At 38.9% G+C, this 12,743-nt stretch overlaps 1 protein-coding gene across 1 annotated transcript in view; it reads left to right on the top strand.

The window, feature by feature from the left end:
- Nucleotides 1-12,743, top strand: part of LOC134213578 (facilitated trehalose transporter Tret1-like) — a 444,771-nt gene that overhangs the window by 70,360 nt on the left and 361,668 nt on the right. The window contains exon 2 of the mRNA XM_062692750.1: nt 3,451-4,588. Coding sequence (XP_062548734.1) covers nt 4,520-4,588 — 69 coding nt within the window. The 5' untranslated portion in view covers nt 3,451-4,519. The remainder of the gene's footprint in view (nt 1-3,450; nt 4,589-12,743) is intronic.

Genomic DNA, 12,743 nt, shown 5'->3' on the forward strand with positions numbered 1-12,743 from the left:
AAGAAAGGCTGAGAAGTAGCACGCCTAACTCTCGCACAGTGGACTCAAGTTCGATCCCTGTGATCAACCTTTTTTTTTTAATTTTTTTAATGTCAACAAGTAAATCAACAATATCAACAAGCTTTGGATGAGTTCCGCGAAAATAAATCATGAAATCATGAATTTTATTCATGATGTATACAGTCAAACCTCCATGAGTCGATGTTCTATGACTCGATATCGACTCATAGAAACAAATTATTCCATATTAAAAAATATTTCCAGGGCTACTGTGATGCCCCCTTCAAAGAGCTTCCCAAGGAGTTTCTGTTCCACATCTCGATATTTCCTTGAGTCGATGGTCCCTTCAATATCGACTCATGGAGGTTTGACTGTAACATGAAAACACGATGGATTCACAAAATCATGAATCACTTTGTCATTTCGGGGAACTGATTTTTACCCGTGCAACTTGATTGTAACTTTAACAGATATGTATTTCGACCTCATCATTAAGGCCGCCTTCAGTGTATCGTACTGAGAGAATTTAAAATAAGCAAAAAAGGAACCACTTAAGCGCGTGCCACCTGTCCGTTGTTGGTTCGCTATGAAAAGTGACAGATGGACTTGCCGCAAGGGCGAGCCTACTTCGATGGTACTCGAGGAGAGTGCCGAACACGCAGTAGTTACACGTAAAAAAATAACCTTATATGTTATGGCAAAAAAACATTCGAAAATACTAATACTCTTCATTATGCCACCTAATGAATGATCCCATATCGAAAAGCTAATAGCATTCATAAGTTAATGAAAAGTATAAGTTTCGGAATGTATGTGACTAATGCGATGTATAAGTTTTTTTTATACATATCATTAAGCGCCTACTTTGGCAAAAAAGTATTAGAAATCCTAATAATAAATAACATTACATTTTTTGACGTAGGACTTACGTCTTTCTTTACTATACTGGGTGTCATTTAGATTTTTGGAAATCGAGAGCGTTACGCTGGAAGGGAAGATTTTGAACGTTACTAGCGCCTTTATCTTTCGATGGATTTTTAAGATTTATATATCAATCGACTCGGACATTCTCCAGCAATTTGCCTATTTCATTAAAACTTAAGATTATTAACGATAAGCTATTGAAAATTTCAATTCTTGTTAAAGCCAGCAAAAATTTCATATGTAACCAATTCCGTGCATTCCTAACACGGACATCAAAATGCGGTATGTAACTGGCCTTCGGGTCCACCGGAAGATTTGTTTTGTGCATAAAAGAAGCAGTGCCTGCCGTGTGCGAGTCATTACAATTTGTGACAGCAGCGCGTACTGACGTGCTTTTTGCTCGCGCATTTTTAGTTTCGTTCGTTCGTTGTGTTTACCTACACAGCATGCAGTCGCCAGCGGTAGAACTGCCGGTGGGTCTGCGAATATGCATGAAAGAAGTGGGCGCATTTTTGTCATTCTGTGCTTGATGATGGTCGGATGCAGTGGTGTCGGTTGCGATGGATGCAATCGCCCATCGCATCGCTCGGAGTTCACGGCTAGAGGCCAATGATGGCTGAGGCAGCGAGGGCAGCGGTGGTGGATGAAGAAGAATAAAATTAGAGAGATTTGGTCTGCTCATCCAGGTCATTGGTTTCATAATCCACATGATCCCGGGATGGGTACGAGTCATGTCATATGACTGGCCATATATTCAGTTGTGTTTGGTACTAAACGACACGTACATTAAAACACAGTTATACTATAACAGTTCTGATTTCCCAGCAAAAAAAAATCTACTAAACTGATGAAAATAAAAATTTGATTAAAATAATTACTTTCACTTATTTGCAGACGGCATTAGCAATAAAAGATGCACAATCAGCAATAGTGTTAATATCCATTTTAGATTAGGAAATTTTGCTGTATAGCATGTAAATGTTTTAAAAAGGTCCGCAAGGAAGGAACTTTTCATGAAAAAATATTTGGTACCGGTTATGTAGGAAGGTGTCCGCTACTACGCTTAACAAATATTTTTTCGATGCTTAATTTTGAGAAATCGAACCTTAGATGCTTTTCGCCATACTGATTTCAGAAAGTTAACTCCTAGTGTGCCGCTGTAGGCACGCTCAAAGTAGGCGATTCATTAACTTGACGTAGACTCGGAGTTTGGAATCAAAACATTAAATAATTTTTCTTATTGTTTAGCGGGGTTACTGCTCCTTGACTTGTTTCTTATTGTTGTGATTTTTTTAGCAGTAAGCACGCATGTTAGCAAAAAGAAGCAACGAAATTGGTTCCCCTAAAATAGCACATTTTGTCCAAGTCTGAAAAATTTATAAATAGAATTATTCAACTTCAATTACATCAATAAGAAATCTATGAATGCCCTACATTTGCTTGAGTGAATAAGGGCTTAATAGTTAGAAACAAAGCAATTCTAATTATGTATTTAATTATTAGTTTTATTTCCAGAAATTTTGAATAAACAAATTGCTAATAATTCTGGAAGTTGTCGTTTCCAATATCAATACCTATAATCAAACTCCTTAGATCCAAAAGTTAGAAGTTAAATGTAAATACGTTACGTTTATACAAGTCCTACGTCTACTCGCGGTTATGTTAAAAACATTACCCATTGCTTTTTTTACGTGTAGTAGCTAGTATTAAGCTCGTTGTACACTAGAATGTAAGAGCTCTTTCACACCCATATAGCATTTGTCCTGCGAACTGGGTCGTAGAAGCGGTTTGTCTCCAATATACAGCTTTCGAATTATTTTTGTCACTTGCTATGCATATGCATGCACATATCTAGCTATCAAACATTGATTACAACATATTTATATCGGATTACCTGCATTTCAATTCGTTGATTTGAATTAAAAGACATATGGTAACTGTACGGATGTCATAGTGTTGTTGTTATAACACCTAGTTACAGTAATGCTATTGTGCCATACTAAGCGGCTCGAATTTCGGCTTCCAAAACATACCTACATCACGGTGTACGCTGAATTCGACTTCAATCTTCCATTGGTAACCTTCATCCGGCGGATTAATTAGGATATGCGAATTAGTTAATAAGATTTTATTCATTAAGACAATGTTTTGTCAGATGAATTTAAAAGCAAACAATAAACAATAAACAATAAACAATTCGTTAAGCAGAAAAAAAATCTTGAAGTTAGTGAAATCAATACTTGAATAAGCCTCAGCAACATCAATATTGTCACCCTTGAATGAAATGGGAAAAAAACGAAACGACAACGAAGAGAAAATTGCGGAAATAGCCACCCAAGCGTAAATTGCGAGAAAACGAGAAAATTTAATTTTCGCATTTTCCCCGATCCCATCGGTCACTAACATCCATATTTGTTTCATTCTCATTCTTGTTATTCTCTGCTCCAGCAGGGAGTTATCGCTCAGTCACTCGGCCGGACAGTAATGAACCCATGTTTTCCTTTTGGTTTTTCCCTTCCGTTACAGACTGTTTGCTTGTGGCGATGGAAGGATATCAGTAGCGACTACGCGGCAGTCAGTAGTTCCATCGAGTCCACAATCACCATTTGACGACCGCGACGAGCCAACCAATCTTAAACCAATATAGAAAAAAAAAGGCTGAATCCGAACGGAGGAGTAGGAGGAGACAGGATCACTCGCGCCGGTTGGCAAAAAGAAAACTCGCCAAAATTGTTCAATAACTTACGGTTCGGCTGCGTCGAGCAAAAGTCAGGGAAATATTTTGTGAACGTACGGAGGTCGGAAAATTTAGTATCGCGTGGAAGTTATCCCTACTTGGTTTCGTTTTTGGTGACGGTTCAGCAGCTGGAAACATGCTTTTTTGTAGCGTTCGAGTGTAAACGTCCTACCTCCAGAAAACAAATGGGATGTCCATAATGAAATTCAAAGTTCGATTTTTTATTAGCCGTTAGCTTACGCCCGTTTTCAAATCCTCTGAGTATCTTGCTATCGTTGTTCTTGCGTGACTAACGCCGTGACTATAGTGTAGTGAATAAAGTAGGGTATTGATAATTTATAAATGGATTTCCCGGTGGGGTCTCTGTGATTGCTTGTGGAAGTTTCGTGGTTCAGTGCACCTAAGAATAGCTATCCGAGGGAGGAAATTGCTGATAATTTAATTGTGTCTGTGTGAATGCGTGCTTGATCGTAAAAGTTCTTAATTCAATTTAATAAATAAGTACCTAGGCACAGTGAAGCGAAACGGGCATCAATGAAGGTGATAAAGGCATAACACCCGGCGTACGTGCGGCAATTTCCTTCCATTGCCGTTTTTCACAGCTTCTTCCGACGTGGATAAAAGAAGATAAAGTGTGTTCCTCCCGAGTGGATGCGAAGGGACCCAGATCGCTGTTGGTGAGCAACAGCAAAAATGATAAAACGTGGTGTTTTGTGATATCGAAATTCTAAATCAAAAGGCAAATTTTCGGCAGGAGAGGTTCAACTGGGTCCGTGGCGGGTGCGCGAGTGAGAAGATTAACGTCGAGATAAAGTGCAACGAGCGGTAGAGTGAACATTTTTCTAAGCGGCAATCAAAATGTACGGAGAGTACACGGATCGAAGAAACAACGAACGCGAGGCAGCGATGGCAGGCAGCAAGTTTATGGTGAGTAACATCCTTTTGGGATAAACGGATATTGGGTTTGATCAAATATACTGCGCTGAGTGTTGAAAAGGAGGAATATACTGAGGAAATTGATCATTATTCAGAATTTTCCTTGTTCTTCAATATATTTTTGAACCCAACATTCTATACAGGGTGAATTTTTGCACATCCAACCAGAGAATGCATGATTTTATGACAAACTTGCATGAATTCTATACACAGATTGCTCAAAGCTGAGGTTCATGCACAGATTGCATTAAATCAATATAGCAAGTCATTGTGTTAGGTCGGCTCCTGAAATATGTTTGGAAATTCCTGCAGGAATTCCTCCCAAAGTTTCTCAAGAATATTCACCAGAAATTCTTTCGGGAACTTCTCCAGGAACAATTTATAAAATTACAGGTTCAGGTTTCCTATAAATATTTCACATTAGCTGTGTTGGTAAATTTTACAATCGCCTTTGATGAGTGAGTTTGGTGAGTAGAACTGTCAACATTTTGTTTCACATGATTCATTCGAGGCAAACTTTATTCACGCAAATGTTGCTCAGTTCTTGTCGTATGAGTTCAAAGTCAGAATAATTTAGTTTTCAATTATCAAAGGTTTAAAATTTTAATTCAATAAGCATTGAATTGGTCCACAAAATTGGGCATTATACTTTAAGTAGAATTTTTTTTAAATATCTAATATTTCTTTTCAGTTTCCTAAGATTAAGATTTAGAAGCAATTACGGAAAAACATTCAAATAAATTCCTGGAGCAACCCAATATTTATAAATTGTTAGAATTGGATTGAAATCTAAGATGAATTATTTACAAATAAAACTCTGGATCTGGCTCTGAAGAAATTTTTGGAGGAATTACCGTACCGTAAAAATTATCTCGAAATTCGTGATGGGTTTATGGGGAAATTTCGATCTCCGCAAATTTCTCATTTCTCAATTTCTCTCATGAAGAAAATTGGCAAAATATTCCAATGATAATACAATTTGTGTTTATCGAAGCATTTTTTCGAGGAATCTTCCAAAGGATTGAAGAAAGAATTTCCAAGACATTCTGAAAACTTTGTTTATTAATGATAACGGAGGAATTTAGGTGGACAAATTTCTAAGAAGTGCGGGTTTTCCCCAACTTACCAAACAAGCGATCCTTAATTTAAATTATCCTGCAACTCCTAGACATTTTTGAAAAAATAAGAACATTTTCAGGAATATGATCAATTAATTCAAGGAGTAGAAGGCATTTTAAAATATTTGTAGAGCAATGTTTAAACTTATTTGTAATTCCTTTGCAAGGCCCTTTAGAACCTTCGTGTGGAATTCTTTCGGGAACTTCTCCTGGAAATTTGAGATGTAGGTAATTCCTACAAGAATTTTCTTTGAATATTACTCTAGGATTTGTTTCGGGAGCTTCAATACAAATTTCTCAGGGAGTTCCTCAAGGAGTTCCTTCAAGTAATGCCCCATAAACTAATTCGGCAATTCCTTTGAGAATCTTCCAGGAAATTCTCCAGCTTTGTTTTAGAGAATGCCTACAGGAGCTTCACTGAGAATTAATAAAAAAAATCCTTCGAAAATTCCTCCATTTATTCCTTCGAGAGTTTCTCCAAGAATTCTGTAGGGTATTCCACTAAAAACTATTGTAAGAACTTTTCGAGAAACTATTTTTTGAGAAAAAATTTCAAATCACTGCCATTTCGACATTTTTTGTCGTATTGGCCTGGTTTTATCATTGTTCTGCTCGTACGGATCCCAGAATTCAGCATACATGTTCGGACTTGTGATGTGGTCTTCCTATCCGGAGTTATTCTGGTGGGTCACTGGACTTCCTTTTTTGGCTCTATAAGTCCAACAAAATGTTGCTTTTTAGTCTCAATTCATATCATTTCGGTAGATTTGTATGTAGGGATTATGTCAGAACCAAAAATCATGGTGACACCTGTTTCAGAAATGGCCAACCACGGGGTTTCTTCGAACTGACCATTCGGGAACCGGCCCAATATGGACAGTTCAAAATTTTTGCTCCATACTAGCAATATGGGTATCAAACTTTAGCATTTCGGAAGGCTAGTGGAATTATGACCTCTAGATATGATTCTGGGGATATTGGCCATACTGGGGCCAGTTCCGAGGCTCTCGGGGAAGCCTCCAGGGGCACCAAAATCGGCCATTTTCAATATATCACAAACTATGGCAATATGGATATCAAACTTCAGCATTTTGGAAGACGAGTGGAATTATAACATCCAGATATGATATTGGCGACTCTGGATCCAGTTCCGAGGCCCTTGAGGAATCCTCCGGGGGCACCAAAATCGGCCAATTTCAAAACATCACAACTATGGCAATATGGGTATCAAACTTCAGCATTTTGGAAGACGAGTAAGATTATGACACCCAAATATTATACTAGCCACCATGAAGCCAGTTCCGAGGCCATTGGGGACGCCTCCTGGGGCACAAAAATTGGCCAATTTTAAAATATCATAAATTATGGCAATATGGGTATCAAACTTTTTTTTTGAATTTTGAAAGACGAATGGAATTATGACATCCAGACATGATATTGGCCACCCTGAGGTCAGTTCCGAGCCTCTTGGAGAAGCCTCCGGGTATACCAAAATCGGCCAATTTCAAAATATCGACAACTTCGAGAATTCCTCCAGAAGCTCCTTCAAAAAACTCTCAAGAAATTCTTCCACCACCTCCTTCGGCATGCTTTTAGAATTTCCTTCATAAATTCCTTCATGGATATCTTCAGGAGTTTCTTCGACCATCAAAAAATCCTCAAGAAGTTCTTCCACTACCTAGTACGGAAATTCCATCAAGAATTCCTTTGGAAATAACTTCAGGAATTCTTTCGAGAATTCCTCCAGAAGTTCCTTCGGGAATCCGCTCAGAACTTCCTTTGGGAACTCCTCCTGAAAATCCTGCGGAAATTTCTCAAGGAAATCGTTTAGGCATTCCTACTGAAAATGATTCGGGAAACCCTCAGGAGCTCCTTCAAAAAATCCTCGAGTAATTCTTCCAGGACTTCTTTAGGAAATTCTTTCTAAAATTTCACCCAGAATTCCTTCGGAAATTGCTCCCGTAATTCCTTCAAAAATTCTTCCAGAAATTTATTTAGGAACTCCTCCAGGACTTTTTCAGGTAATTCCTCCAGGCATTCTTTCGGGATTTCCTTCAGAGATTCATTTTTAAATACCTCCAGGAAATTGTTAGGGATTTTTTTCCATGAGTTCAAAAATTCCTTCCGAAATTCCTTCGGCAATTCCTCCAGGAATTCTTTCGAGAATACCTTCAGAAGTTCCTTCGGGAATCCCTGTAGGACTTACTTTGAGAATTCCTCCAGGAAATCCTGCGGAAATTCCTCAAGGAAATCCTTCTTGAATTTCTCTAGGCCTTCCTTCGATTTTTTTCCAGGAGCTCCTTCGGGAATTCCTCAAGAACGTCCTTCGAGAACTCCTCCAGAAGCTTCTTCAAAAATTTTTCATGGACTTCCTTCGGAAATTCTTCCAAGATTTTTGTTCGAGAATACCTCCAGAAATTCCTTCGAGTATTCCTTTGAGAATTTCTCCAGGAATTCCTCCAGGTCTTCCTTCGAAAATACCTCCAGGAGTTCTTCCAGGACATCCTTAGGAATTTCGTTCTGGACTTTCTTCGAAAATTCTTCCAGGAGCTCCTTCAGGAATTCCTCAGGAATGTCATTTGAGAATTACTCCAGAAGCTGCTTCAAAAATTTCTCCAGGAATTCTTCAAGGACTTCCTTCGGAAATTCTTCCAAGAATTCTTTCGGAAATCTCTTCAGGAATTCCTTCGGAAGTTCGTCCAAGACTTTCTTCGAGAATTTCTCCAGGAAGATGCTGGGTCATTAGGCCGAAGGCCGTTAGGCCGAACGGTCGTTAGGCCGAATGGCCATTAGGCGGAACGGTCGTTAGGCCGAATGGCCATTAGGCCGAATGAGAACTGGGGAGGGAGAAATGAGTTGTGCGAAGTGATGAAGTAGGAAGAAGGAAGAAAGAAAAAGGAAGATGGAAGAAGAAAGAAAGAATAAGAAAGATAGAAGAAAGAAGAAGGAAGAAGGAAGAAGAAAGAAGAAGAGAGGTGAAAAAAGGTGGAAAGAGAGAAGAAGAAAAAAGCAAGAAGGAAGAGGGAAGAAGGAAGAAGGAGAAAGGAAGAAGGAAGGAGGAAGAAAGGAGAAGGAAGAAGGAAGAAGAAAGTAGGAAGATGAATGAAGGAAGAAGGAAGAAGGAAAAAGGAAGAAGGAAGAAGGAAGAAGAAAGAAGGAAGAAGGAAGATGGAAGAAGGAAGAAGGAAGAAGGAAGAAGGAAGAAGGAAGAAGGAAGAAGGAAGAAGGAAGAAGGAAGAAGGAAGAAGAAGGAAGAAGGAAGAAGGAAGAAGGAAGAAGGAAGAAGGAAGAAGGAAGAAGGAAGAAGGAAGAAGGAAGAAGGAAGAAGGAAGAAGGAAGAAGGAAGAAGGAAGAAGGAAGAAGGAAAAAGGAAGAAGGAGGAAGGAAGAAGGAAGAAGGAAGAAGGAAGAAGGAAGAAGGAAGAAGGAAGAAGGAAGAAGGAAGAAGGAAAAAAGGAAGAAGGAAGTAGGAAGAAGGAAGAAAGAAGGAAGAAGGAAGAAGGAAGAAGGAAAAAGGTGGAAGGACGAAGATAGAAAAAAGAAAGAAGAAGGAATAAACAATAAGGAAGAACGAAGAAGTTAAAAGGGAGAAAAAAGCGAAGAAGGAAAAATGAAGAAGAAAGAAGGAATAATTGAGAAGGAAGAAGAGAAAATGAAGAAGGAAGAAGGAAAAGGAAGAAGGAAGAAAGAAAAAGAAAGAAGAATAAAAAAAGACGGAGAGAAGGAAGAAAGAAGGAAGAAAGAAGAAAGGAGAAAGAAGAAAGAAGAAGGAAACAAGAAGAAGAAAGTAGAAAGAAGAAGCGTGGGGAAAAGAAGAAAAAAAAGAAGGAAGAAGGAAGGAGGAAGAAGAAAGAAGGAAGAGGAAGAAGGAAGAACCAAGAAAGAAGAAGAATGAAGGAAGAAAGAAAGAAGGAAAGGGAATGCAGAAAGAAGAAGAAAGAAGAGAGAAGAAATAAGTGGCATAGAAGAAGGAAATAGGAAGGAGCAAGAAGGGAGAGCGAAAAAAAAGAAAGTAGAGGGAAAAAGAAGACAGCACTTCTCGTTTTTCCATTTTTGCTTCTTTTTGCTAATTCGGCCTAATGACCGTTCGGCCTAATGACCATTCGACCTAATGACCTTCGGCCAAATGGCCTTCGGCCTAATGACCTTCGGCCAAATGGCCTTCGGCCTAACGGCCTTCGGCCTAATGGCCTGACACCCTCCAGGAATTGCTTTGGAATTCCCTTCAGGACTTCCTTCGGAAATTCCTCCAAGAATTCCTTCGAATATTTTTCAAGGAACTCCTTAGGAAATTCCTCCAGGAATTCTTAGAGTAATCCCACCTAATTTTTTTCAACAATTCCTCTTTCGTTTCCTCCAGCAATTCATTCGAGAATACATCCAGAAATTCGGAAATTCCTCCAGAAATTCTTTCTGGGATTCCTCCAGGACTTCCTCCATGAATTAATTAGAGATTCCCTCCATGACTTTGTACAGAAACTCTTCGAGGACTTCTTTCGGAGTTTCCTTCAGGTCCTCCTTCGTAAATTCCTCCAGGATTTCCTTCGAAAAATCCCCCAAAACTTTCTTCGGATTTTTCTCCAGGAATTCGGAAATTTATTTGGGGATTCCTCCAGAAATTCTTTAGGGAATTCCCCCAGGCATTTTTTCAGGATTTCCATCAGAAAGTCATTCATGGATTTCCCCAGGAATTCCTACGGGAATTCCTACAGGAGTTTATTTGAGAATTCCTCCAGGAATTATTTCGGCAATTCCTCAAGAATTCGGAAATACTTTCTGGAATTCTTTCGAAGTTCTTTTGGAAAATCTTCCAGGACTTCCTTTAAAAATCCTTCCAGAAATCCTGCAGAAATTCCAGGAGTTCCTCCAAGACGTCCTTCGTGATTTCCTTCAAAAATTCCTCCATAAGCAAAAAAAAAATTTTAAGCTCTTTTTTTCTTCGGAAATTCCTCCAGTACTTCCTTTGAAAATCGCGAGAGAACTCCTGGAGGAATTCCCGAAGAAACTCTTAGAGGAATTCCTGAAGGGTATCTTGTAGAAATTTCAGCAGGAAGGATTTTTTACAAGAATTTTCAATGGAAGTCCTGGAGGAATATCCTAAGGAACTTTTGGAGGAATTTTTAAAAGTATTCCGTGAGATATCCCTGAAGAAATTCATGGAGGTATTTCCGAAAAAATGGGGAATTTAAAAAAAAATCCTAGAGGAATTCCCGATTAAACTCTTGGAGAAACTCTCGAAGGAAGTCCTGGAGGAACTTTCGGATCAATTCCTGAAGGAATTTTCAAAGAAAGGACTGGAGGAATTCCCGAAGGAACTCTTGGAAGAATTTTTGAAAAAACTCCGTCAAGCCGTTTCTTATAAAAATATCAAAAAATAGAAAATTTCAAATAAAAACAAGGAAAAACAACAAAATTCTTAAAAGGAATTTCAACTGAATTCACTTTGGAATATGAGCTTGAAATATAATAGCACTTCCATTGGGCAGCTGCATTTGTTGTGTACTCTCTATCGTCAGCTTTAACCATTGAACAAAATACTAGGCGAGAAAAATCATTGTACTATTAGAGCTCATTAAGCACGATCACTGCACAAATTCCTACAGCAGGATCATCCTTCGAGAGTTTCAAATCACCATCCAGAAAATAAAAACCTATTTCTAGGTAGGCAGGCTCTAGGCTCACATTTCAATCGCACTGATGGTTGCGAAAATTGCACCCATAGCTTCCGGGCTCAATCCTTTTGATGGAAATTTCTGAATGCCGACCGGAGAAATGTATCAGCTTGATGACGTGCACATGAGTTTCGTTGCATACGTCCCTAACTACTATATGCATCAGCACAGATTGAAATCGAGCCCCACAGTAACGTGCATGTTTCAATAGTCGAGCCTTTTTCGGAATCGGATCCAACTGCCTGGGAGCGATGACGAAGAAGAGAAGTGCGCAGAAAGCTTCTTCATCCCGTTGTTTGTTGGAATGGAACGTAGCAAATAGTCGAAGCAAGCAGACTGTGAAATGGTGAGGTAATGGTGCGTTTATGTGACTCTACTGGGTAGGTACCAAGAATCGATTGCAATTGTTTCGTGCAGAAGCCAAATGCAGGTGTTGGATGGTGATTCCACAATTCTGGGTGGTCTGTAGTTGAATGGATGACAAACTGTGGTGGGGAAATTATGAACGATCGAAATGATTTCATTTACCTATACTAATTACGGTATTGGCATGATGGATGTAGCACATCAGTCATCGAAAAGGCGTCTGGCTTGTGCATGTGATTCAATAAAGGATTCATTGTTATTCCAATCACGATATCGACATTTGTATTAAGGCGTATTTTCGTCTTCGTATGACTTGTTGGAGACGCTGGACATCCTACAACAATTTATCGATTAAGTTCCAGAAACACGATCGCGTGATTCATTCAGTTCACGAAGCCCATAAACTATAAAAGCATAACTTTATAAAGCAAATTTAGTTTTCTTAAATAATCCTAGATTAATGAAAACAAGTTTGCATGGCAAATGTTCATTATAAAAAATTCCTAAAACTTAGCGAAGCGTATGGTCACTGGAATGTGGAACAATTTTTCTTGTGTAGCGGGAAATAAGCGCAAAGAAAAATTAAATTCCTTCTTCCATCCTGAAGCCCGAAGCAATTATTTGTGTTAGCGTATTCCACCAGAACTGGTTCACATTCTCAAGTGCGAATACGAATACAACTGTGTCCGCACCCAACCCAACGGATCACGGGTCATTGCGAGGACAGCTTCTGAAAGGAAAAGCGTGTAATTTACAACCATAATTAAAATACTTAATTAATCCTAAATAGCAGCCATAAATCAATTGAACTTAATGGCTTTGGTCTGAGCTGTGAAGAACGAAGAAGCTGCTTCGTTCTTCGGATTCGTAATGCGTTTACACCCATTATTGGTCTTTAAAATGAAAACTGACCCATCTCTATGGTTTTCCCCTTATTCGAGGAGGGCCATATCTTTCTCCTTCCAATGCATATTGGTTGATTATCCTTTTC

This window comes from Armigeres subalbatus, chromosome 2, assembly GCF_024139115.2.
Source record: "Armigeres subalbatus isolate Guangzhou_Male chromosome 2, GZ_Asu_2, whole genome shotgun sequence".
In the NCBI taxonomy this organism is placed as follows: Eukaryota; Metazoa; Arthropoda; class Insecta; order Diptera; family Culicidae; genus Armigeres; species Armigeres subalbatus.